Source organism: Tamandua tetradactyla, chromosome 9, assembly GCF_023851605.1.
Source record: "Tamandua tetradactyla isolate mTamTet1 chromosome 9, mTamTet1.pri, whole genome shotgun sequence".
NCBI classification, from domain to species: Eukaryota; Metazoa; Chordata; class Mammalia; order Pilosa; family Myrmecophagidae; genus Tamandua; species Tamandua tetradactyla.
The window spans coordinates 35818698-35846372 of NC_135335.1; the positions used below are offsets into that span (position 1 = coordinate 35818698).

General features: G+C 40.5%; 1 protein-coding gene across 7 annotated transcripts in view; it reads right to left on the reverse strand.

Moving 5' to 3' along the window:
• Positions 1 to 27675, reverse strand: part of IFT122 (intraflagellar transport 122) — a 134379-nt gene that overhangs the window by 42112 nt on the left and 64592 nt on the right. For all 7 annotated transcript variants that reach the window (XM_077116480.1, XM_077116479.1, XM_077116478.1 and 4 more), the window contains 6 exons: positions 24816 to 25007; positions 24523 to 24661; positions 22278 to 22480; positions 15759 to 15896; positions 14227 to 14391; positions 9730 to 9927 (listed from right to left, as the gene is read on the reverse strand). In XM_077116480.1, the coding sequence (XP_076972595.1) occupies positions 9730 to 9927; positions 14227 to 14391; positions 15759 to 15896; positions 22278 to 22480; positions 24523 to 24661; positions 24816 to 25007 (1035 nt within the window). The remainder of the gene's footprint in view (positions 1 to 9729; positions 9928 to 14226; positions 14392 to 15758; positions 15897 to 22277; positions 22481 to 24522; positions 24662 to 24815; positions 25008 to 27675) is intronic.

Genomic DNA, 27675 nt, shown 5'->3' on the forward strand with positions numbered 1-27675 from the left:
TCTTTCCTTCTGGATTCTTGGGCAGTGGGGATCAATCAGCCTGTACCTCTGTGTTAATGATTCCCAAATGTGGAGCTATGACTGCTGTGTTCTCCATTTGAGACATTTATCTTTGAAATTTCCTGTCCCATTTTTTTAGCTTTAGAGTTAAAGGAGGTTTTTTTTTTTTTTTTCTTTTTAAGCTGGTCTATCCTCTGACAGCAAGATGTAACTATTTCTGTGTACTAATTTTTCTATCATGCCACCCCACCCCACCTTTCTTCCCTGTGGGGTGGCAGCAGAGTATGGACTGGGGATGAGTTGAGCTGAAACCCAGGTCTGGCCCAGCCACATCCTAGCTGTGTGACTTCCATTTAGATGCCCTGCCCCATTTACAGGCTACCATGGGCAAACAAGAGAGCTGCTTTGAAAATGATTAAGTGTGGGACAAAAAAGTACACAAAATCATTCCCTCCATAAATTTCTCAACACCAGCTTCTCACTATCTTCCAGACTCTCCAGATGTGTTCCCACCCTCATCGCTCCCTCTCTCTAAAACACATTCCCTGCTCCTCTCTGCCTTTCCAACCCATCAGGGGTTCAGATCAAGTTTTGCCACTGCCTAGAAGATTTCTCAAACTCCCCCATCCACAATGAGCTTTCCCTTTCTAAACTCCTTTAGTAGTTTACTTCAGTTTTGTACTGTTTACTATTTCATGACTGCACAAAATAATAATAATAAATGTTAGTTATTGGGCCAGACAACACCTGAAAGATGGGTTCAATCAACCCCATTTCACAGAAAAGAAACTAAGGCCCCAAATAGTGAAAGGACTCGCTCAAGGTCACAGCTGGTATAGGTGGGCAGAATCAGGATTCAAAGCTGGTGCTCCTTCCTCTAAGTTGTGCTTGAATGTCCCGTAAGGGTAGGACAGTCTAAGACACATCAGCACTGATCACATAACTAATGGTTAACATGCAGGCTCACTTGGAGAGGCACAACCTGAGAGTGGGAACCACTGGAAATTTAAAAACATACTAACTGAACAAATATCCTCTGAGCTATAGTTTATCTAGCTGTTTTATTCCAAACATGAAGTCACTGCCCTCCCTGAAAAACCCAACTAGGGCTTGCTGCCCTACTTGGCAGCCCTGAAAACCAGTTCTTGCACAAGATGATGTAAATTTCGAAAGGAAACCAGAAATCCCCGGAGTAGGTCTGACGCTTTCCTCCCTCCTCCCTGGGCCAAAACCACAGGATGGCTGGAGGCAAAGGCGACAGATAAATGGCCTTTGTCTTGAAGCTGTTTTTCCTAATCCCTGGCAGTCACGATCTGCTGCATCAGCAGGATGGCCTTCGTGAGCCAGGGGGAGACCTTGGCTACTCAATCCTGAGGTCCTGGCAGAGGAAGCCCCGGGTCCCCCACCCCCCACTTTGGCTCCTCTTGGCCAGCCAGAGTCAGGGAACAGCAAACGGCATTTATTTTTGAGGTCAGGATGGCAATCTTGTGAGAAAAACTTTCAATAAGCAGTCTTTTTGGCATGATTGAGGTTACTGGGGTTCTGGTGGATGTGGTGCTTGGGTGTAGATGGGAAGCAGAAGAGAAGGGCGAGGAAAGACTCCTGCTCCTATCGCCACTTCCCCCACCCAGCTCCCTTCTTATACTTCTGTATTTTTTACCTCTTCCCTCTTCCTTTTTCTCAGATCTGATTTCTACCAATATTTATTGGCTAGCTGCTCTGTGTCAGGCACTGATGGTGGATATTTTCACTGTAATTCTTACAGCAACTAGTAACAAGGATATGAACAGTTTCCACGAAGCAGTTGATTCCAGTCTGACCCTTTATAAGCAGCCAGATCATATGGCAAAGATGAGTTCTGTGGAGGGATTGTGGATGGATATAACCTGGTCAAAGGGCAATATGGAAATCTGTCTAAAAACTTTTCAAATGTACAGACTTTGAACCAGCAATTTCATTTCTAGGAATTTATAGCACAGAGCTAATTTTGGAATAGGTGCAAAGATTCAGTTGAAGATGTCTACTGCAGAACTATTTACAATAGTAAAAAAAGAAGTTGGAAACGGCATAAATGTCCAATAATAGGTGTTAGTTGATTACATTGTAGAATGGCCACATGATGGGATAAAATGCAGCCATTACAAACAATGCTGATATGACTGTGATTGTGAAAACCTTCTGCCTGCGCTTTTATCTCCGGTATGGACAGATGAGTTAAAAAAAAAAAAGAAAGAAAGAAAGAAAGAAATAATAGGGAGAACAAAGATTAAAATAAATTGAGTAGACTGAAATACTAGTGGTCAATGAAAGGGAGTGGGAAGGGGTATGGCATGTATGAATTGTTTCTTTTTTCTTTCTTTTGCCGGAGAGCTGCAAATGTTCAAAAAAAATGACCATGGTGATGAATACACAACTATGTGATGATATTGTGAGCCATTGATTGTAACCATGCCAGAATGTTTGTATGTTTGCTCATTGCTTATAATAAAAATACTAAAAAACAAAAACAAAAATAATGCTGGGTAAAAGACATCCAGATTAGAAAGGAAGAAGTAAAACTATCCCTATTTGCAGATGACATGATCCTATATATAGAAATTTCAGAAGAATTTACAAGTTCTCTATAAACAAAAAGTGGCAGGGTATAAGATCAATACACAAATATCGGTGGTGTTTCTACAGAGCAGCAATGAACAATCCAAGAAAGGAAATTAAAAAAAATTCCACTTACAACAGCAACTAAATAACAAAATATCTAGGAATAAATTAAACCAAAGATGTAAAAGATTCATACTGAGAAAACTACAAATCATTATTGAAAGAAATTAAAGACCAAAATAAATGGAAAGATAATCCATGCTTATGGATTGGAAGACTTAATATCATTAAAATGTAAATAATACCCAAATCCATTAACAGATTTAATACAATCCCAACCAAAATCCCAACAGCCTTCTTCGCAGAAATGGAAAAGCTAATCATCAAATTCATATGGAAAGGGAAGAGACCCTGAACAGCCAAAAACATCTTTAAAAGAGAAAAACAAAGGTCGAGGACTCACACTTGCAATTTAAAAACTTATTACAAAGCTACAATAATCAAAACAGTCTGGCACTGGCACAAGGACAGACATGTAAACCAACAGAACAGAATTGAGAACGCAGAAATAAACCTACATATCTACGGTCAAATGTGTTTTTTTATCCTTTATTAGGTAAGTTGTGAGTTTATAGGACAAGAGAATTTTGACCAGTGCCAAGTCCACTCTTCAATAAACAGTGCTAGGGAAAATGGAAATCTGCAGGCAAAAGAATGAAACTGGATTTCTACCTTACACCATATATAAAAATTAACTCAATATGGATTAATGATCTAAATAAAACAGCTAAAACTATGAAACCCTTAGAAGAAAGCATGGGGAAATATCTTCAGGACCTTGTTAGGCAATGGATTCTTAGACTTTACACCTAAAGCACAAGCAACAAAAGAAAAAATAGATAAATTTAACTTTATCCAAAATTTAAAATGTTGTGGATCAAAGGACATTCCAAGAAAGTGAAAAGATCATCAACAGAATGGGAGAAAATATTGGGAAACATATATTTGATAAGGGTTTAACATCTAGAATATATGAAGTATTCCTACAACTCAATGGCAAAAAAGACAAACCAATTAAAAAATGGACAAAGGACTTGAAGAAACATTTCTCTAAAGAAAATAAATAAATGGCCAATAAGCACATGAAAAGATGCTCAATATGATTGGTCATTAGGGAAATGCAAATCAAAACCACAATGAGATACCACTTCACATCTACTAGAATGGCTTGGATTTAAAAAACAAAACAAAAAAACAGAAGTAACAAGTGCTGGTGAGGATATAGAGAACAAGGAGCTTTAGTACATTGCTGGCGGAAATGTAAAATAGTGCAGCCACTGTAGAAAACAGACTGGTAGCTCTTCAAAAAAGCGAAACATAGACCTACCACATGATCCAGCAATCCCACTTCCAGATATCTCTCACAAAGAACTGAAAATGGACTCAAATACTTATTTGTACACCATTTTCAAAGTAGCATTATTCACAATAATCAAAAGGTAGAAGCAACCCAAGAGTCCATCAAGAGATGAATGAATAAACAAAATGTGTTATATTTATACAATGGAATATTATTCAGTTGTCAAAAGAATGAAGTTCTGATACATGCTATTGCATTGATGAAACTTGAAGATTTCATGCTAAGTGAAATAAATCAAACATAAAGGGACAGATATTGTAAGATTCTACTTATATGAAATAGCTAGAATATGCAAATTCACAGAGAGAAAACAGACTAGTGGTTACAGTGGTAGGGGAGGAAGAATGGGGAGTTACTGTGTAACGGGTTGCAGGGTTTATGCTTAGGGTGGTGATGAGGATAGCAAAACACTGCGAATGTGATTAATCTCACCGAATCTTATGTTTGGGGGTGACTGAGTTGGGAAAGTTCATGTTGTATGTATTTCCACAATCTAAAAATAAGAAAGAACTAAAGAGTAAAAAACAACTAAATGCAATACATGATCCTGGACTGGATCTAATAATGGAGGTGAAAAAGGCCCCAAAGGACAATACTGGGATATATGAAAAAAAAATGGACTATAGAATGTAAGCTTTCTATCAGTGCTAAAGTTCTTGAACTTGATAACAGTATTTAAGGTGATTACATAAATGAATATCCTTATCCTCAGGAAAAAATATTCAAGGAGTCTGATGTATACAACCTACTCTCAAATATTTAGAAAACAGAAAGACAAACAGACGGATGATAGATAAGATACAGAAAGAGACAGCTACATGGATGGATAGAAAGAATGTTCTGACAAATGTGGCAAAATGTTAAAAATTGGTGGATATGCGTTGGGAAGGGGGTGTATTTTGGAGTTCTCTGTATGGGTTTTGTATTATTTTTGCAACTATTCTGTAAGTTTGAAATTATTTCTAAATAAAAAGGTTATTTTAAAAAAGATATTTGAAGAATCTGTTTAAAAGACAATGCTGAGGGTAGGGGATGGCAGGGTGGGGGCGATTGGGAGGGAGGTGAGCGTCATCCCACTCAACGCAAGGGATCCTTGTGGTAATGAAACTGTTTGGTATCTTGACTGTAATAGTGGATACACAAAACTACACACATGATGAAATTGCATAGAACTCAATACACACACACAAGTACCTGTCAAACTGGGGAAATCTAAACAAGAAGGATGGACTATATCAGTTTCTCCATTCTGGTTGTGATATTGTCATAAATGTTTGCAAAATGTTACCACTGGGGAAAACTGGCCAAAGCATACAAAGGAGCTCTCTGTATTATTTCTTACATCTGTGTTTGGATCTACACCTACCTCAATATTTAAAAAAAGAAGCTGGAGGCAAACCCTGATCAAGATGGTGGAATAAGAGGCTTCAGAAATTTATCTTCACACAGAAGCGTTCAATAACCACCAAAAACTTGCAGAACCATCTTTTTTTAAAACTCCAGAAAAAACAAACTGAAGGACTGTAGTAACAGGGCAAGTACCAAATCAAGAAAAAAGGCTCCTTAAAAGCGACAGGATCTCTTGGCTCCTAGGATGGCCTTAACCCAACCAGCTCAGCAAAGATCCTACTTGGATCTCTGATCCCAGTTCTAGAGGGAGCAGAGTAACCCTCATGCACACACGGGGAGCATGGATGTCTGGCTCAATCTGTCTGGTGGTGGTCTGAGGGATTCATCATCGCAGAACTTGCCCTGGTATAGAAAGTGGCTCACCAAGTGCTCCTAAAGAATGCTGTCGGAGAACAGTCAAGTGGCGCTCGGAGTTAATGTGAAATGAGTGCAGCGGCTTTGTTTGGGGTAAAGGGGAAGTTCTGGTCATGGACAGTGGTGAGGGTAGCACAACACTGGGAATGTGGTTAATCCCACTAAATGGTGATGCTTAGGAGGGATTGGGATGGGAAGATTTATGTTGTATATATGTTTGCACAGTTTAAGAAAAAATAGAGAGAAACTGAAGCGACAATGACAATCTAACAAGAGGGAAAAGGTTTGAAGGGACATTATTGGGACATAAGGAAAAATTGCAATACAGAATGTAAGCTTTATATCAATGGTAAATTTTCTGAACTTGGTAACTGTACTTACGGTGGTTAGATAAGTGAATGTCTAAGTTCATAAGAATAAGTAAGTTCATAAGAAATGTACAAGGAAGTATTCTGTGTTTGAGAAGTACAAACTCTAACCTGCTCTAAAGCGTTCAGAAAATACAGACAGACAGATAGATGCGATTAATAGAATGATATGGCAACTGTGGCAAAATGTTAAAATTGGTGGATCTGATGAATGAAGCCGATCTGGACAGGATGAAGGTAGATGAGAACATAGGGTAAAGGATGGCATCACCTATATTTAAATCTTCAACTTCTGTGTGAGACCAAGGGGAGAGATGTTTATTTGGTGAAAAATTTATATTTTGGGTAGTGCATTATCTAATTTAACTTGTATGGTCAGTTTAGTTGAACACAGTTAAGTACATGGAATCTTGAATAGGGCATGAGATCTTGTTGCTTTGCACAGTTTAGTGTGATGCCCTGATATATCCCAGAGCAGTTTGGACAGTGAATAAAAAAAGTATTTGCAAAATCCCTTTGGGGGACTGGGGAGAAAGGAGGAAATATTCAACTTCCCCATTCGGAGAATTCCTGCTATTCTCACAAGCAGTGAGGACAACCTAATCAATAGGCTGAGCCCTTGATCTTGGGGTTGCCCCTATGAGACTTATTCCTGCAAAGGATAGGCTAAGCCAGCTTTAAATTATGCCTAAAAATCACCCCCAGAGAACCTCTTTTGCTGCTCAGATGTGGCCTCTCTCTCTAAGCCAACTTGGCAGGTGAACTCCTGCCCTTCCTGCTATGTGGAACATGACTCCCAGGGGTGTAAATCTCTCTGGCAACGTGGGACAGAACTCCCGGGATGAGCCAGGATCTGGCATCATGGAATTGAGAAAGCCTTCTCGACTAAAAGGGGGAAGACAGAAATGAGACAAAATAAAGTTTCAGTGGCTGAAAGATTTCAAACAGAGTCGAGAGGCTATCCTGGAGGTTATTTTCATGCATTACATTGATATCCCTTTTAAGGTTATGGTGTTGGAGTGGATGGAGGGAAGTACCTGAAGTTGTTAAGCTATGTTCCAGTAGCCTTGATTCTTGAACATGACTGTAAAATGATACAATTACAATGTGACTGTGTGATCGTGAAAACCTTGTGTCTGATGCTCCTTTTATCCAAGGCATGGACAAATGAGTAAAAAAATATGGATAAAAAATAACTAAATAATAGAGGGAATATGGGGCAAAGTAAATCGGGTAGATTGAAATACTAATGGTCAATGAGAGGGAGAGGTAAAGGGATGGGATGTATGAGTTTTTTTTTTCTATTTATTTCTTTTTCTGGAGTGATGCAAATATTCTAAAAATGATCATGGTGATGAATGCACAACTATATGATATATTATGAGGCACTGATTGTATACCACGTATGGACTGTATGAGTGTGAAGATTTGTCAATAAAAATATATTTTTTTAAATTGGTGGATCTGGGTTACTGGGGGTATAGCGGCATGCTAGAGTGCTCTGTATGGTATCTGTGTTATTTTTACAACTGTCCTGTAAGTTTTAAATTATTTCAAAATGCTAAGAAGTACATTTATTGACATGGAAACATGTTTCCAGCAGATTGCTGACTGAAAAAGCTTGATTTCTAGTTTTTATGCAATAATTCATCTAAAAAAGTAAGTAAATGTTAGGTTAAATAAGAAAATGGTGCTGAAGGAAGGTGATTAATGTCTCTCTTGTTTATTGTTGACATTCAGGAAAGTAAGTTCAGTAAATCTGTAGTTTTCATCCATAGGCTGCAATACTTATATAGATTAATATCACAAAACAATATTTAATTTCATCTTGTTAAAATTGTTTATATAAAATTATGCACTCATAATTTTACACTCTGCATATATTACATATATCCATAGAAAAAGTCTGGATGGATATATTCCAAGATATGTAAGAATTATTCTCTTCTGAGGATGGGGTTCTAAGGTTACCATTTCTCTCTCCCAGGTGCTTATCTCTGTTTTGTGATGGTTTACAGTGGGCCTGACACACGGCCTGGGCTGTCAATCTGTGCTCTCCTGTCTGTGTTCCTGACCTCCTCCAGTCCTTGGCTCTGCACTCCAGCCCTGCAGTTCTGTTCTCGCCTTCTCCTAGGTCGGGGGACTTGGGTAGAGAGTCTCAGCCTCCCTCTTGGCTCACAAACCTCAGCCCTCACACCCCACCTAACAGTCCCTCTCTCTCTCACACACACATACCCGATGCCTCACACATTCACAAACACAGCCCACATACCACACACCCAGAGACCACACCACAGACACATGGACACACACACAGTCCACATACCACATCCACTGTGGGAACCCAGGGCCTGAGCGTTTCCCTAAAACCATGTGAAGCCAGAAACACGAGGCATCCTGCACGACCAAGGGCAAAGGGTTACTGTTTAAGAGGCCTCTGTAAGGAGGAAAGAATGTACAGATAGCCGATGTGTCCAACAAACCAACCCCTGCTGCATAGGATGTTAATCCATGCCCTGCATGTTCCCAGAAACCCTGACACATTACCATGCTCACTGTTATTTACAAAGCTCTCATACTCACTGGAATGTCATCGTCTTGGGCCCCTATAACTGGCTCTGCTGATTCTTGCCTAACTATAATAGAGTGCTGACTTCCACACTCCAGACCACTGCTTCTGGAACTGTTTGATTTCTCCTGCACATAAGTCCCCTCATAAAATTCATGTCTCAGTCAATGACTGGCGTTTTCTTTGGTCTTTCAGCTAGAACAGACTCCCAAGGGCCAGGACGCCCACAGACCATACTACAGATACTATAGACACACAGACATACACAGCCTACCCTACATATTCTTTCTCTCACTCACACACAACCACAGACACACACGTCCACATACACATACAATCATATACCATAGCCACAGACCACATTATGACACACGGACATACACACACAGTCCACACACCACACACACAGATCACTCTATGGACACATGGACACACAGGGCCCACACAACAGACACACACACACAGCCACCCCAAATATTCTTTCTCTCACTTACACCCAACCACATACCACCCCACAGACACACAGACACACCTACAAACACATCCCACCTCACACATTCACACACCACATTACAGATACAAAGATACACGCTCCCAAGCCCACACATTCACACACACTTTTCTCTCACACCCACAACTACACACATGCTTGTGTGTATATGTTGCCAAACTCCTAGCTCTCCGGCTCGTTCCACTCTGCACCATGCCTGGTTCCAATAAAACATACTCTGTCTACACATGACCTTCTGGCATCCTTACTAAGAAAAGAGGATCAGAGAAAAATGGAGGCTAAGCGAGGCTGAACTATTTGTCTAAAGATACACATGTGGCATTGATGGAAAGAGAGCTCCAGATTCCAAGTTCAGAGGGTCCTCCCCATTCTCACAGCTGTGCTCTTCTCTCTTCCCTCCCACATCCACACTGCCCCTTTCCTGAAACACCAGTGAGGACCCGCTTTCCTAGTCTCCTCTGCCCTGCTGCCAGTCGAGAGCTGACCGGCACCCAGTTACCTGTGGCACCTCCACGGCGGACATGGAGAAGACATGGAGGCAGAAGATCTTGGAGCCGTTGTAGCCAACCACGAAGCCCTGCAGCTTCTGCTGGTGTACAGGGAAGGTGCTGGCTTTGATGTTGAGGTAGCCTCCTCCCGAGAAGCAGAGCATGTCCTCACACTGGGTGTTCCAGGCCACACTGTTGGCATTTGGTTCCTAAGGGATAAAGAGGGTGAGGATCCTGTGGAAGCCACCCTGGCTTTGGCACCTTTTCCACGTCATTCAAGTACTCTCTTTAAAGACTGACTGTCTGATTTGAACAGTGAATAAAGAAGTATTTGCAAAATCCCTTCGGAGGAATGGGGAGAAAGGGGGAAAAATTCAATTTCCCCATTTGGAGAATGTCTGACATTCTCACAAGGAGTGAGGAATTGAGGGCTTAGCCCTCAATCTTGCGGTGTGCCCCTGTGAACCTTATCCCTGCAAAGGATAGGCTAAGCTGACTTAAAACTAGGCCTAAAAAGTCCCCTTGGGGGAATGGCGAGAAAGGGGGAAAATTCAACTTCCCCATGTGGAGAATTCCTGATATTCTCACAAGCAGTAGGGACAACCAAATCAATAGACCAAGCCTTCAATCTTGGGATTTGTTCATATGAAACGTATCCCCACAAAGTATAGACTAAGCCTACTGAAAATTAGGCCTAAGAGTCACCCCCAGAGAACCTCTTTTGTTGCTCAGATGTGGCCTATCTCTCTTTCAGTCAACACAGCAAGCAAACTCATGGCCCTCACCATCTCTATGTGGGATGTGACACCCAGGGGTGTAAACCTCCCTGGCAACTTGGGACAGATATCATACAATGAACTGGAACTCAGCATTAAGGGATGAGAAAATCTTCTCGACTGAAAAGGGGAAGAAAGAAATGAGACAAAATAAAGTGTCAGTGGCTGAGAGATTTCAAACAGAGTTAAGAGGTTATCCTGGAGGTTATTCTTACACATTATACAGATACCCCCTTTTTAGTTTAAGGTGTATTAGGCTAAAGGGAAGTGCCTGAAACTGTAGTGCTGTGTTCTAGTAGCCATGTTTCTTGAAAATGATTATCTAATGATATAGCTTTTGCAATGCGACTGTGTGATTGTGAAAACCTTGTGTCTGATGTTCCTCTTATTATGCTATGGACAGATGAGTAAAACATATGGATTAAAAATGAATAAATAACAGGGGGAACAAATGTTAAATTTAGTAGATTGAAATGCTAGTGATCAATGAAAGGGAGGGGTAAGGGGTATGGTATGTATGAATTTTTTTCTTTTTTCTTTTTATTTCTTCTTCTGAATTGATGCAAATATTCTAAGAAATGATCATGATGATGAATATACAACTATGTGATGATATTGTGAGTTATTGAGTATATATCAAGAATGGAATGATAATATGGTAAGAATGTTTGTTTTTGTATGTAATGCTTAAAAATTAAATTAAATAAATAAATAAATTGAAAAAAAAGAATGCATGTGCTTCTACATTGTTTTATCAATAAAAATTAAAAAAAAAAATTAGGCCTAGAAGTCACCCCCAGAGAACCTCTTTTGTTGCTCATATGTGGCCTCTCTCTCTCTCAGCCAACATAGCTGATGAACCCCTTGTGGATCATGACTCCCAGGGGTGTAAACCTCCCTGGCAATGTGGGACAGAAATCCTAGGATGAGCTGGGACTCAGCATGAAGGGTTTGAGAAAACCCTCTTGAGCAAAAGGGGAAAGAGAAAGATGAGACAAAATAAAGTCTCAGTGGCTGAGAGATTTCAAACAAAGTCGTGAGGTTATCCTGGAGGTTATTCTTATGCATTATATAGTATTCCCTTTTTAGTTTATGGTGTATTAGAGTGGCTAGAGGGAAGTACCTGAAACTGTAGAGCTGTGTTCCAGTAGCCATGTTTCTTGAAGATCATTGTATGATATGGCTTTTGCAATGTGACTGTGTAATTGTGAAAACCTTGTGTGTGATGCTCCTTTTATCTATAGTATGGACAGATGAGTAAAAAATATGGATAAGAAATAAACAAATAATAGGGAGAACAAAGGTCAAAATAAATTGAGTAGATTGAAATACTAGTGGTCAACAAGAGGGAGGGGTAAGTGGGATGGCACGTATGAGTTTTTTCTTTTTTCTTTCTTTTGCTGGAGACATGCAAATGTTCAAAAAAAATGATCATGGTGGTGAATACACAACTATGTGATGATCTTGTGGGCCACTGATTGTAACCATGTCAAGAATATTTGTATGTCAATAATGTTTGTATGCTTGTTTGTTGTTTACAATAAAAAAAAAGACTGACTCTCACCAGATTGCTAACAGTGGGAGAGAGGGAAAGGAAGGAGAGGGGGCATCAGAAAGAAATGGAAAGTGACATAGTGACAGGCACCTGTGTACATTTCTGTACCGTGTAAACTTTGGAATTAGCATGCATTACTTTTGAAAAACAGTTTATCTCCACAAATTTATCACTATATAGTAAGTGGAAAAAATCAGCAAAGTAGGATTCCACTTTTGTTAAAGAAAAAAAGACGGTTATATTAAAGGAGTATATTCCAAAGGAGTAATTGATTTGCTCCTGGATGGGTGGGATTATGAGTGCTTTTTATTTGCATTGTTTTTTGTTGGCTTGAATATTTCTGTCATGAACATTTCTTTTTTTGTATGCTGTATGGTAGGGGTCACATTTCATTCTTTTTCCATGTGACTATCCCATTATTGCTGCATCATTTGTTGAAAATTTTTTGGGGGTCGGGGGTGGGGAGTTCATGGGCTAGGAATTGAACCCTGGTCTCCCGCATGGCAGGCGAGAATTCTACCTTGCACCCCCTATTTTTTTAAATGAGAAAAAAAAACGAGTTATTTTTAAAATTAGAAAGTAATATACTGTCTCTGTATTTACAATTCACACATTATAAAAATACAGTCACTCTGAGAGGCACCCACCCCGTCACAGCCACCTCCTCTAAGTTTTCTGTGCTGTAGCCCCAGGGACCAGCAGACACTCATACCTTTCTGTTTTGTTGATGCTTTTACAGTGAGCATGGGTTACTTGTATAATGAGAAAAAAAAAACGTATAGCTGTTTTCATTTGTGGGGGGCAGGGACAGTGAGAAGGAAGAAAAAGCCAATAAGCCAAAGGATAACTCAGATGGTCTATGTCTCCTGGCAGCGTCTGAGAATTGCATCCCTATCCTGCAACTCAACTATCTGTGGGGTCTCCACTCTGCAAATGGTTCTAGGCGCACACACAGATTCACAGCCAGGGGCGCTCTAGGTAAGAGAGGGGCCAAGGCTGGGGAGAATCCATCACTCAGATGCTGAGTTGAAGCACTATGGTATCTCATTTAGTCCTGTAGCAATTCTGTAGAAAAGGCTATTGTTAGTGTTATTTTTCAGATAAAGAAATTGAGGCCCAGAGAGGTTTACTAACTTGCTTAAGGTCACACAGTCAGCAAGTGATGAAAGCAGGACTCAAGCCCAGGTCTATGTCAAGGCCAAGTCTATTCTCTTTCCCCTAAAGCACCTTGCTTCCTCCCAGTGACATAAATGAGTTCATATAGTTAGGAGTCACCTCTGGGCTAGTGGTGCTAGCTAATCCTTTCCAAATGACTGAGGGCTCTCTACCCCAGGCACTCCTCTACCCTTCTGCTTCTGCTGCAGAGGACAAGGACAAGCCCTGATAAGGGTCCTAAACCTGCCCATAACATTTGGAAACCTTGCAGTGGTGAGGAAAAGACAATCAGGAGGGGTTCCAGCTCTGGGAGGAACTTGCGGCAGGTAAACCAGCCCTGAGCAGTTACAAAGCCCTGTAGAGGAGAGAGCTGCCCTGTACCCAGCAGAAAGGCTCCCAGAGCCTTTAGGCATTCTTCTCTGGTGACACACTTCCTCCAGCTACAGGCCCAGCCCAGATGTTTAAACAACACCTAGCCCCAAAAAGTTTAAAATATTTCACATTCTGTTGACCCTTACAACATCTTTGTGAAATAAACAGAAAGGAGGATTTTCCCTCATCTTTCCCCTTCTTTCAGATGACAAAACTTATCCTGTTTCCTTACTGTACTTAGGTCACTCTAGATAAGCATGGGCCCCAGTTGGTAAGAAGCAGACTTCTTAAACTGAATAATTACTATCATGTTAACTCATTTTCTAAGAATTTATAACGTACCTCACTTGGGTTAGCTCATTTATTACCTACAGTAACCATGGAAGAAAAGTGTAACTTGCTCATTTTACCAGTGATCAAACCAAAGTTCAAAAAGGTTCCCTAGGTCCTGTGGTGAATGGACATCCTGCCCATCCTACTTACTAGCACGCTGCAGGTTCTCAGCAGGTACTGATTCATCCCCTGCACCCTTCTGCCTCTCCTAGAGATTGCCTGTGAGCAGAGCCTGACAATCTGTTTCAGTGACTGGAAAGCAAGGGGAAGGTATCACACAGAGGGAGCAGGTCCTCTAGCACTCTCTTGGACTTCACCTGAAAAAGCAGCTCCTTGGTGTGAATGTCATACACCAGGCACGTGTCATTTTCATCCACCACGGCCAGCTTATTGCGGGAGGCGCTCATGTCCAAGCACCGCACAGCTGTGGCCTGCTTGAGCAGAGTGATGGCAAAGAGATTGTCCACGAAGATCTTCAGTATCTGGTAAATTTCAGAGGAAAAAAAAAAAGTGTGTGAATCACCATAGCAACAAGACCCTGGCATACCACCAGGCTATTGGAATTTCATGTGTTCTACCAGAACTCCTACTAACTTCCCCAGAAGCTCCAGGTGGAGAAAAAGACTCATCAGAAATAAAAAAGGGGTGCCTTATCCTTAGTAGATCAAAACTGGGGTTCATCAGAGCTAGTTGAAATGATGACAGGCTCCAAGGCACACCAATCTCACTTTAATGTCTGCTCAGAGAGGGAATTTGTTAATGATATTACTGAAACTGCAGGGCTAGGAGACCTCAACTACCAGGGATCTGTGACATAAACTAACAGAGGAAGAGTCTGCTGAAACACTGATAGGACATCTGGTATATACACAGGAAAATAAAAATAAAAATAATGACAACTACGTTTTCTGGCTGTTTTGACAGCCCTATGAAACATGGTATTGTCCTCATTTGTAAAACCTGAGCGTTGGAAAGGTGAAGCAGACTTCCCAGGGTCACACAACCAGGGAGTAGCTAAGCCAGGACATAAAATGAACCCAGGTCAACCTGACCCCAGAGCCCATGCTCTCAGCTATCACACTGGAAGCAACAGCTTACTGCAAGAAGCAGACCCTTCCCTCCCTGTTGCTACTCCCTGTGTTGCTACTCTGTAGTTCCCACTGACAGCACACTCCATGATTTCCATCCGCAGGAACGACCTGACAAGCCTTAGCCACAAGCCATCTGCTAGACAGCTTGGCTCTCAAGCTAATACGGTTATATTTTCACTGTCAAATTTCCATTTAGCCCACTTTGAATTTTTTTTATTTTGAGCAAAGAACACACATACATGCGTGCAGAAATCTGTTTAATTTTGTGTAACCTAGATTTAACATCTCTTTGACAAAAGAATCCGTTTTTCTTATAACATTTAGTATTGTCCTGAAGACCAAGCATTCTCCGGGATACATGCCAGGACATGTGGCCTTTATCCACTCATTTCCCTGATAGGGATCTGAACTACTTAATTGTCTCTGTCTCCCTCTCTAGCCAGCCACTGAGGCTGAATCTCTAACAAATGGTCCCACCTCCTGGATGATCTTAAGCCCACTTGCCCACTCTGCCTAATGCAGCACAGAGGCCTCAGTGCCAGCTCTGCCAGAATATGGGCATGCTCTGAATCTGAGAACCACAGCAACCCTGGCCTGCAGCTGTCTTCATCAAATAAACTCTGCATGGCCTCCAATGTGCCCATGGAGGGGAGAAGCTCGTTCCTGCCCCAGGAGCCCATTGCAGGGTCCTAACTAGTCCGGTAGCCTGCATATGCATCAGGTAACCAGCCTGATGGCTGACGCAAAGGAGCACTCACCTGCCCATTCTTCAGGCCTACTAACAGACCTTCCCTTCCAGGAGGGCCACCAATCACCTTGATGTAACGAATGAGAGACTCCATCTGCCACTCTCGCTCCTTCACACCACTAAAGGACAGGCACTGCAGCCTTTTCTCCTGGAAAACAAACAAGACTGGCATGGCCATCCAATGGAATAAATATTCCCAGCCTTCCTGAGGAGGTCTTCTTGTAACTAAAAGATGAAAAACATGGACACTGCCCACACTCTGACCCCACCCTGACCCTGTGATTGACACCATTCATCCACTGTGGACACTTTTCCCATTGAGCCCAAACTGATCCTCAAACTTCCAACACGACCTCCAGGCAGCCACAGCCTGAGGGGGCACCCAAAAGTGTACCTATTTACCTCCCCTATCCTGTAACCTGTGGCACCTCTGAACTGCTTAAATTTCCAAATTTTAGAGAGATTTTAATAGTATTTTACATGACGTAGATTCCCAAAGGATTTCTTCCATTTCATCACTTTCAATGGCCTAGGTAAAACCAAATCCACCTCTACTTCCAAGAAAGATACTGGTCTTTCTCTCAAAGTCTTTCTAAACTTCTCCTGGCATGAATCTAGACATTTTCTAGGAAGCAAATTCTAAGTTGAGAAAATTTTTTCTGTGAAAAAACTCCCTTAGAAAATAAAACTTTACTATTTTTCCTTTTTTAAAAAACTTTTTACTTTTGAAATAATTTCAAATTTGCAGGACAGTTACAAAAATCTGTCTGTCTAGTTATTAATCCATTTTCTAAGCACTTGAGTATAGGTTGTATATATCATGTTCCTTAAACACCTAATACTGCCATGTACATTCTAAGAACAAGGATAGTCACTTATGTAAGGGCAATTATTAAGTTCAAGAAACCTTGAAATTTAACATTGATATAGAGCATTCAGTCTATATTCTAATTATTCATACGTCCCAATGATATTTCTTGGAACCTTTTCTCCTTTCTAGAACCCAGAGATGAAGGCAGCTTCGGTCTATTGTCTAGTGCCTTTTCCTTTATAACTTCCAGAACTCTCATTAGCATCTCTTATAGGGCCAGTTTAATGGTGACAAACTCTCTCGGCTTTTGTTTATCTGGGAATGTCTTAACTCCTCCCTCATTTTTGAAAGACAGTTTTGCTGGATATAGAACTCTTGGTTGGCATTTTGTTTTGTTTTGTTTTTTGCTGTAAGCACTTTAAAAAATACATCACACTGCCTTCTAACCTCCATGGTTTACAATGAGAAACTGGCACTCAATCTTACTGAGGCTCCCTTGTATATCACATGTTGCTTCTCTCTTGAGGCTTTCAGAATTCTCTCCTTATCTTTGATATTTAACAGTTTGACTATAATATGCTACAGCACAAATCTATTATTTGGGATAATCCTGTTTGGAGTTTTTTGAGTTCTTAGATGTGTATATTCATGTCTTTTATTAAATTTGGAAAGTTTACAGTCATTTTTAAAACATTTTTATTTTTTATTGAAAAATAACATATATACAAAAAAGCAATAAATTTCAAAGCACTTTGCAACAGTTAGTTATAAACTGTTTATAATGTTAGTTTATAAATGTTAGTTATAAACACATTTTGGAGTTTGGTATGGATTACAGACCCACAATTTTAGGTTTTTCCTTCTGGTTCTTCCAAGACACTGGAGACTGAAAGAAATATCAATATAATGATTCAGCAGGCATTTGTTAAATCCCATCTTCTCTGTTATAACTCCAATTTTTCCTTTGATCTTTTTCCCAATTTTTGGTGGTATTTGGGCTATGCCCATTCTAACTTTATTATGTTGGGAAGGTCTGTCGATAATATGGGATGGGGGATAGAACTAGTCGATGTTCTGGAGAGGCTGGCCCCTCTAGATATCAGGACTTATTTGGCCTAGGAACCCATCTGGAGGTTGTAGGTATCTGGGAAGTAATCTTATTGTGTGAAAATTTTGTAGAATTTCAGATAAAGCCCTAGGTGTTCTTTAGGGCTAGCTGGAATGGTTTTAGTTGGGGTGTGGCAAGGCATGATAAATAGCAATATCTAACTGAAGCTTGGGTAAGAGTAGCCTCCACAATAGCCTCTCAATTCTATCTGAACTCTCTCAGTCACTGTGTGCTGGTTTGAAAGGATGTATGTCCCCTAGAAAAGCCATGTTTAATCCTAATTCCATTTTGTAAAGGCAGCCGTTTCTTCTAATCCTTATTCAGCATTGTATGTTCAAAATTGTAATTAGATCATCTCCTTGGAGATATGATGTAATCGAGAGTGGTTGTTAAACTGGATTAGGTGACAACATGTCTCCACCCATTCAGGTGGGTCTTGATTAGTTTCTGAAGTCCTATAAAAGAGGAAACATTTTGGAGAATGAGAGATTCAGAGACAGCAGAGCAGAATGACATAGCCATGAGTAGCAGAGTCCACCAATCAGCGACCTTTGGAGATGAAGAAGGAAAATGTTTCCTGGGGAGCTTCATGAAACAGGAATCCAGGAGGAGAAGCTAGCAGATGATGCTGTGTTCACCATGTGCCCTTCCAGATAAGAGAGAAACTTTGACTGTGTTCGCCATGTGCCCTTCCACTTGAGAGAGAAAACCCGAACTTCATCAGTCTTCTTGAACCAAGGTATCTTTCCCTGGATGCCTTTGATTGGACATTTCTATAGACTTGTTTTAATTGGGTCATTTTTTCGGCCTTAGAACTGTAAACTAGCAATTTATTAAATTCCCCTTTTTAAAAGCCATTCTGTTTCTGGTATATTGCATTCTGGCAGCTAGCAAACTAGAACACACTGATACCATATTTGTTACGATTCTTTTCCCCCTTTCGGTCAGGAAGGCATTGTCGATCTCATGGTGCCAGGGCCAGGCTCATCACTGGGATCAGCCATTATTTATTTATTATTTATTTTTGCCATGGGCAGGCACCGGGAATCAAATCCGGGTCTCCAGCATGGCAGGCGAGAACTCTGCCACTGAGCTACCGTGGCCTGCCTCTGCCACCATTTTTTAACATTCTCTTTACTCTGTTCTTTCTTCTCTTTCTGGGATTTCCACAATACATACATTGGAATGCTTGATGGTGTCCCACAGGTTGCTCAGGGTCTGCTCATTTTTCTTCATTCTTTCTGCTCCTCAGCCTGGATGATTTCAATTGTCTCAAGTTCACGGATTCTTTCTTCTGCCAGATCCAATCTGCCACTAAACCCCTCTAGGGTATTTTACATTTCTTGTGGTCTTCTGCTCTGTTTGATTCATTTTCATAATTTCCATCTCTCTTGATATTCTCTTCATGCTCACCTATAGTTTTGATTTTTTTAGTTCTTTTCCCATGTTTTTCCTTAGCCCTTTGGGCATATTGAGGACCATTTTTAAAAAGTCTCTGCCTGGAATTGCCCTCCTCATGGTTGATCTCTCAAGTTTTAATCTTCTCCTTTGCCTAAGCATTCTCTTCCTGTTTCTTTGTATGTTTTGTAAACTTTTGTTGAAACCTGGATATTTTGATATTTTAATGTTTTATTACTGAAGTTAAGACTCTGAGGTAACTGTTCCTTAAGCTTGTATTCACCTAGTGTTATGACAGAACCTTCCTCAAATGCTAGGAGATAACAAAGCAAAGAAAAAAAAAGCCCAAGAAGTTAAATAAGAAAAAAGTTACCAGTCTTTGTAGATTGACCTGTGCAAGTGTTCTCCTTTAAGACTTATCCATATGATGAGTTTAGAGAATAGTTCCAAATCAAAGCATCAGGGCCTCTCTGATCCTTTCTGAACGGGCATCTTGTCTTGGGCATGTGTGGCCCTTGGAATTCCTAATGCCCCTCTTCCCTAGAAAACAGTATCCTCTGTCCCAGCCACTACACTGTATGTCCTATAGCAATCCTTTGCCACAGGAGGCTGGACCTGATTCCTCTCCCACAGCCTTCTGAGGAGAGTTCTGTGAACTGTCTTCTACACACTGAGCAAATTCTGCAACAATGACTCCCTTAGGCGACCAACAGACAGACTGGGCCAGATATAGATGCTCATAGTATATGCATGAAGGTTACTCTGCTTGCTCTGAAACTGGGACCACGGATCTAAACTGGAAGCATCGGCCAGCTCCATGTCAATCCAGTGAGGGATGGGAGGGCAGCCAACCAGGGCAACAGGCTACTACCACTTTTTTAAAAAATATTTTTATTGACAAATCTTCACACACAGAAATTCCATACCTGTACAATCAATGGCTCATAATATCATCACATAGTTGTGTATTTGTCACCATGATCATTTTTTAGAACATTTGCATCACTCCAGAAAAATAAAGAGAAAAAAGAAAAAACCCATACATACCATACCCCTTACCCCTTCCTTTCATTGATCACTAGTATTTCTATCTACCCAACTTACTTTACTTCTTATCCCCCCTATTATTTACTTATTTTTTATCCATATTTTTTTACTCATCTGTCCATACCCTGGATAAAAGAAGCATTAGACATAAGGTTTTCAAAATCACACAGTCACATTGTAAAACTTATATTTTTATACAATTGTCTTCAAGAATCAAGGCTACTAGAACACAGCTCAACAGTTTCAGGTACTTCCCTCCAACCACTCCATCATACCATAAACTGAAAAGGGATGTCTATATAATGTGTAAGAATAATCTCCAGGATAACCTCTTGACTCTGTTTGAAATCTCTCAGCTACAGAAACTTTATCTTGTCTCATTTTTCCCTTCCATTTTTTGGTCAAGAAGGCATTCTCAATCCCTTGATGCCAAGTCCTGGCTCATCCTGGGAGTTTTGTCTCACATTGCTGGAGAGATTTAAAACCCTGGGAGTCATGCCCCATGTAGGGGGTAGAGCAGTAAGTTCACCCACTGTTCTAGTTTGCTAGCTGCCAAAATGCAATATACCAGAAATGGAATGACTTTTAAAAAGGGGAATTTAATCAGTTGCTAGTTTACAGTTCTAAGGCCAAGAAAATGTCCCAATTAAAACAAGACTACAGAAATGTCTAATCTAAGGCATCCAGGGAAAGATACCTTGGTTCAAGAAGGCTGATGAAGTTCAGGGTTTCTCTCTCAAGTGGAAGGGCACATGGTGAATATGGTCAGGGTTCCTCTCTTATCTGGAAGGGCATGTGGCAAACACGGTGTCATCTGCTAGCTCTGCTAGCTTTCTCTCCTGGCTTCCTGTTTCATGAAGCTCCCCGGGAAGCATTTTCCTTCTCATCTCCAAAGGTTGCTGGCTGGTGGACTCTGCTACTCGTAGCTATGTCATTCTGCTCTGCTCTCTCTGTATCTCTTTCATTCTCCAAAATGTTTCCTCTTTTATAGGACTCCAGAAACTAATCAAGACCCACCCAAATGGGTGGAGACACATTTCCCCCAATTCAGCTTAACAACCACTCTTGATTGGGTTACATCTCCAGGGAGATGATCTAATTACAGATTCAAACATACAGTATCGAATAGGGATTATTCTTCCTTTACAAAATGGGATTTAGATTAAACATGGCTTTTCTAGGGGACATACATCCTTTCAAACTAGCATACCTGCTGGGCTGGCTTAGAGAGAGAGGCCACATCTAAGCAACAGAAGAGGTTTTCTGGGAGTGACTCTTAGGTATAATTTTAATTATGCTTAGCATACCCTTTCAGAAATAAGTTTCACAGGGATGAACCAACCCCAAAACCGAGGGTTCAGCCTATTGATTTGGTTAGCCCCACTGCTTGCAAGAATATCAGAAATTCTCCAAATGGGGAAGATGAATATTTCCTCCTTTCTCCCAGTTCTCCCAAGGGGATTTTGCAAGTTCTTCTTTATTCACTGCCCAAATTACTCTGGGATATATCGGGCCATCACACTAATCTGTAAAAATCAACAAGATCTCATGCCGTATTCAAGATTCCATATACTTCTGGTGTTCAACTAAACTGACCATACAAGTTAAATTAGACTAGCACTTTTAAAGAGGACTTTTCTTGACTTGGAGCTTGCCCTGTTATTGTGGTCTTTAACTTTTTTCTGAAGCTCTGTAAAAGATGTTTCTGCCAATTCTTGTTGGTTGTTAAAAGCTTCTGTGTGGGGACACAGTCCTGAAACAGCTCATTCCACCATCTTGACTGGGTGGGACCTTAGGACCCCTTAATGATTTTTAAGCTCATGATATCATAAATTTTTAGGTATAAGTATTTATCTTAAAAAAACTTATCGTCATTTTCTGGGAAACCAATTTATGTTTTAAATTATTAAAATATTTCTAATACCAGCAAAACAAAATGTCCTGCAATACTAAAAAAAAAAAAAAAAGTCCTGTTTATGTTCTATGATTTTCTAGTAAATTCTGATTCATTTAGATGTCAGCCAAATGAAAACAATCAGTTCACTGAGTTCAGAGCAAAGGAAATTGTTTTTAGTGACCAATTCTTAAATCATGAGTTTGATGCCTTGTCCTCGAGGGAAGCATGAAGCTAACTCAGTTGGACCCTCCGACGCACAACCACCAACCTGGCAGAGGATGATGTGATCTGCACACACCACTAGGAGGTTGCATTCAAACTTCCTGATAATCTTCTCCTTTACCCGGTAATGCATATCTGATGAGTCATCTGAATATAACTCATAGATGAGGATTTTCTCTGGCAGTTGGATAGCTAATCGATTTTTGTAGATGGCAATTTTCTTGACGAGCTCTTTACATTTAATCCGAACTGTCAAAGACAAAAAAAGAAAAAAAATTCAGCTCTGGCAAGAGGTTGTTAAGTAAGGTAAAAGGCAGAGAAATTAAAAGGCATCATTTACTTAATGCTATTGGCAATTAAAGTCAGACACCTGCATCAAAAAATCTTTAGAGAGTATCTAATCTGTACAATCAACTCTGCCAAGCACTAGGGTTCAACGCCATATACAATATAATCTTTGTGGTCCAAAGCTTATAGCTGTGTACAGGAAATAAAATTCCCAGCGCTACCATCACTTGATGAATAGAAATCTAGACTGTTCTACACAGCATTAATAGCTCCTGATGAACTGACAGCTGCCTCAGTTATTGGCCACTCCCTGGCCCCAGCCTTGACAATAGGGAACTGCATGTGGCTTCTGGTATATGCTAAGTTCTTATACTCTCACTACAGGCCAGGTGGAGAAAATGACCCCAGAAGGGACACTGGGGAGCTGCCCAAGTGGCTATCTGTCCTCACTCTCCCCAATCACATGTAGGATCTTTAAACAGAGGAGCTTCTCCATGAGAACCAAAGGTTGCCCTCTGAATCTGCAGGACAGCCCTCCAGCTGGGTCTGTATGTCCTGGCACTTGGCAGCATGCTGTGGCCAGCACATCTGGATACAGACACACTTGAAATAGGTGGATTTTAGCCTACTTAATCAGCACAACTATGTGGGTAGACAGAGGAGGAGGCTGAAATTGGGCTTGGACTGATTGCACTGGGGCTGGAATCTTGATCTTCTGACCAGAGCGCATGCTCACCCACTGCCCTTACCTGTCTCTGGGGGCAGGATTTGCCAGGAGGCAGGTGGAAACTGACATGAGTGAGGAGCATCCTAGATGTGGCTCTAATCTGAGCAGAGAGAGGTCCATGAGGACCTGTGCAGATCCACCCCCCGGCTCGGGTTTGTTACAAGTCAAGCTCCTGGAATCAGGGAGTCAAGGAATCCCTTGGAATTATTTTCAAAATTTTGTGAGTCTGTTAAGCAAACTCACTGCCCTCCGCCTCTCTATGTGGGACATGACTCCCAGGGGTGTAAACTTTCCTGGCAACGTGAGACAGGAATCCTAGAACGAGCTGGGACTCAGCATCAAGGGATTGAGAAAACCTTCTTGAATGAAAGGGAGAAAAGAAATGAGACAAAATAAAGTGTCAGTGGCTGAGAGATTTCAAACACAGTTGAGAGGTTATCCTGGAGGTTATTCTTACACATTATAAAGATATCACCTTTTCAGTTAAGGTGTATCGGAGAGGTTGGAGGGAAGTGCCTGAAACTGTAGAGCTGTGTTCCAGTAGCCATGTTTCTTGAAGATGATTGTATAATGATAAAGCTTTCGCAATGTGACTGTGTGATTGTGAAAACCTTGTGTCCGATACTCCTTTTATCTACGGTATGGACAGATGAGTAAAACATATGGGTTAAAAATAAATAAATAATAGGGGGAACAAATGTTTAAATAAATTTAGTAGATTGAAATGCTAGTGATTAATGAAAGGGAGTGGTAAGGGATAACAGAAAAAAACTGGGGAAACAAAGGCTAAAATATATTGGGTAGATGGAAATACTAACAGTCAATGAGAGGGTAAGGGGTATGGTATGTATGAGTTTTTTTCCTTTTTCTTTTTGTTTCTTTATCTGAATTGATGCAAATGTTCTAAGAAATGATCATGGTGATGAAATTGTGAGTTATTGATTATATACCAAGAATGGAATGATCATACGGTAAGAATATTCGTGTTTGTATGTTGTTATGTTTAAAAAAAAATTAAAGCATAAAATTAAATTGAAAAAAAACTGTGAGTCTGTGCATTTTTTTTGAAGAGAGGGCTTACTGTTTTCAGTAGGTTCTCAAAGAGATCTACAGTCTCTCTTCCAACCCCTCTAAAAAGAGCAAAAACATGGTTTAACATGTTTTCATAAATCCAGGAAGAAACACTGCCTCTCCTTTTTACTTATTCTGTCACCAGTTCTCTCACCTTGCCTTCTTTCTAATGTCTGGTGGGCAGAAGGCCCACACCTCTTCTTACCTTTCTGCTCAGTGATCAGGTGCTGCACGATGACATCAGTCATGCTATCTCTGTAGGCATACCGGTCCTTGTAGAGCCCGTGGACTGTGCTGAAAATCAGCTGGTAGAAGGAAATAGTGCCATCCTGGCAGCCTACCACCTGGAGAGAAAGAGAGTTGTCAATTTCTGAACCTCTGTGAAGAAAGAGTCTAACTTTCCATATGTCCGGAACAAACATCCATGATCTGACTGGCTAAACATGGATGGTATTTAGTGCCTCCTCAAGCCATTGCCTAACAGAATAAACTTCTTACCACATAGTTGGAATCAGGTTTCACTTTACACGTCCACACCCAGGAGTTTTGCTCCCCAACAGTCCCAAGCTGTACTCCATCCTTGGTGAAAAGGGATACTTGCTTGTCTGATCCTCCTAGCAAAATGTACTCCCCTTTCGTAAAGTAGCTGATGCAACAGGGGTCAAAGTTCAGTGACCGATCCTTCCCAATCTGAGGAAAGAGAACACACACCAAGGGAAAAACCATTTCTGAATCCATAATAATCTCAATACAACTAAGGGCTTCCCCACTAACTTTAATGAGGGGAGCTGGGAAGATGGAGGAGAGCTGGCCAACCTTATCTCCTGTGTTACTCTATCATCAACACCTCCCTATTCTCCTCAGACCACTCTGCTTCTCCCTCTACACAGCCAAACCCTCGTCTGCTGGAGTCAGCAGTGCTCGAGGCCCCACCTACCTGCAGCAGAAGGGTCTTGAATCCTCACACAATTCAGGTGGCTCCAGAGCCAGAGACGGTCTTTCTCCAGGAAGCTACTTTCTGCACAAAGCCCTTCAATGTTTTTATTATATTTGTTTGCAAACTAAAATTTATTCAATTCAAAAGACAACCCTTTCTTCTGAAACTATGTTTATGTTTGTTTTATAACAGCTTTACTGAGATATAACCCACATAACAGAAATTCACCCATTTCAAGTGTACAATTCAATGGTATTTAGTATATTCACAGAATTGTGTAACTATCACCACAATCAATTTTAGAATATTTTCATTACCCTCAAAAAAAATCCTATAACCCATTAGCAGTCACTCATCATTCCCCCTTGACAACCACCAATCTACTTTCTGTCTATAGAGATTGGCCTATTCTGGACATGTCATGTAAATGGAATCATATAATATGTGACCTTTTGTGCCTAGCTTCTTTCACTTAGCAATATGCTTTCAAGGTTTATCCATGTATCAGTACTTCATTCCTTTTTGTGGTTAGATAATAATCCATTGTGTGCTTATTTATCCATTTGCCAGTTGATGGGCATTTGGGTAGTTTCTACCTTTTGGCTCTTGTAAATAGTGCTGCTATGAACATTCTTGTACAACTCTTTGTTTGAATACCTGTTTTCAATTCTCTTGAGTATATACCTAGCAGGAGTAGAATTGCTGGGACATATGGTAACTCGGTATTTAATCTTTTGAGAAACTGCCAGACATTGCCAAAGTGGCTATAACATTTTGTACTGGTACTAGTAGTATGTGCAGTTACAATTTCGCCATCCTAGGTGGAGTGAAGTAGTATCTCACTGTGATTTTGATATGCATTTCCCTGATAGCTGATGATGTTAAACATCTTTTCATACGTTTATTGGCCATTTGCATATCATCTTCAGAGAAATGTCTATTCAGATTATTTTCCTATTTTTTAATTTTATTTTTGTAATTATTTTAACAGTTCTTTATATATTCTAGATACAGGTCTTTTATCAAATATATCATTTACAAAAATTTTTCCCCATTCTGTAGGGTGTCTTTTCATTTTTTTGATGACGCCTTCTCAGCTTTTCATATGCAGGTCAAACTCCTGAACTCAGTCCTCAATGTCCTTCTCTCAGCCAGAATGAACTTCCTGCAACTCCCCCCATCAACATTCTTTCAGGCCTCCACGTCCTCATAGATGCTATTATCCACACCATCCCTACCCTAGAGGGAATGCCTTTTTTCTCTCCTTTTCTGCCTGTTGAACTCCAGCTCTGCCTTCAACACTTGACCCAGGTGTCATCTCCCAAAGTAATCATCCCACCAGGTCCCTGCCCAAGGCCTGACTCAGACCCACCTTCCCATGTACTCCCCTGGCCCCCTGTGCTTGCCCTTACCAGAGCTCACTGCTCTCTCGCTGCTCCCAGTCATTGGTTTAATTAAATATCTCCCTAACCAAAGCCCAAGTTCCTTACTGTCACTGAGTTCTTTGGTGCCCTCAAGAGTGGCTTCTGTGAATAAAAACACTGTTTATGATTACCCATTATTAAACTAATATTCAGTTGATTAAAGAACTAACTCTAGAAACCTGGCTCCAATTTACAAATATTTACCTATTCATAAATCTAGTAAGAGTGAACAATCAATTTTAAAGGGGTCTTTGACTAATGTTTAATTAAATCAATTGTGAACAGACTATAAAATCTCTGAAATATTCATTCTCATTTACAGCTTAGTTAATTCCCTTAAACAAATTTAAACTGCAATTATAAACTTAACATATTCAATTTTCCTTTCTAAGAATTTCAAATGCCTCACAAAGTTTGCCCTAGAATTTAAACAAAGCTAGTAAATCAAATAAGTAAACTAAAAAATATTATGAGTCATGACACGGAAAGCTTGCAGCTTCTGGTCATGGCTTTTATTGGACCAACTCTCCTGCAGGTAAGAACTATAAACTCTGGACCAAATAGAAACAACAGTCACTTGAAGCACTGGAGAGCAAGCAAAAACAGGCAGAAACGGGTACTGTACGTGTGAAAAAGGAATGGTGCTAGGTGAGTTTCCCATTTTTAAAAAATGACTTTTTGCCTGAAGGTAGGCCCCATCAACACCATCACAGGTAACTATAAAATGTGAGGTGACCACAGAAACTGGAGAGTGAGGTGGTACATACAAGAGACAGAGAGGAGGAGCCTATTTTGTGCACATAAACTCTGCAGGATATTTGGAGATCCTTGAATACACATGTGGGTGGCAGATACTAACAGTCTAGTTGAGGCTAAAAGAACTGAATATTTTAGCTGCTGCCCACCAAAGGAAAGATGGACTTGGAATTTTGAGTCCAGCAAAGTTAACAGTATACCAAAAAACAAAAAACAAGCACATTCAGAGGAACTTGACAAA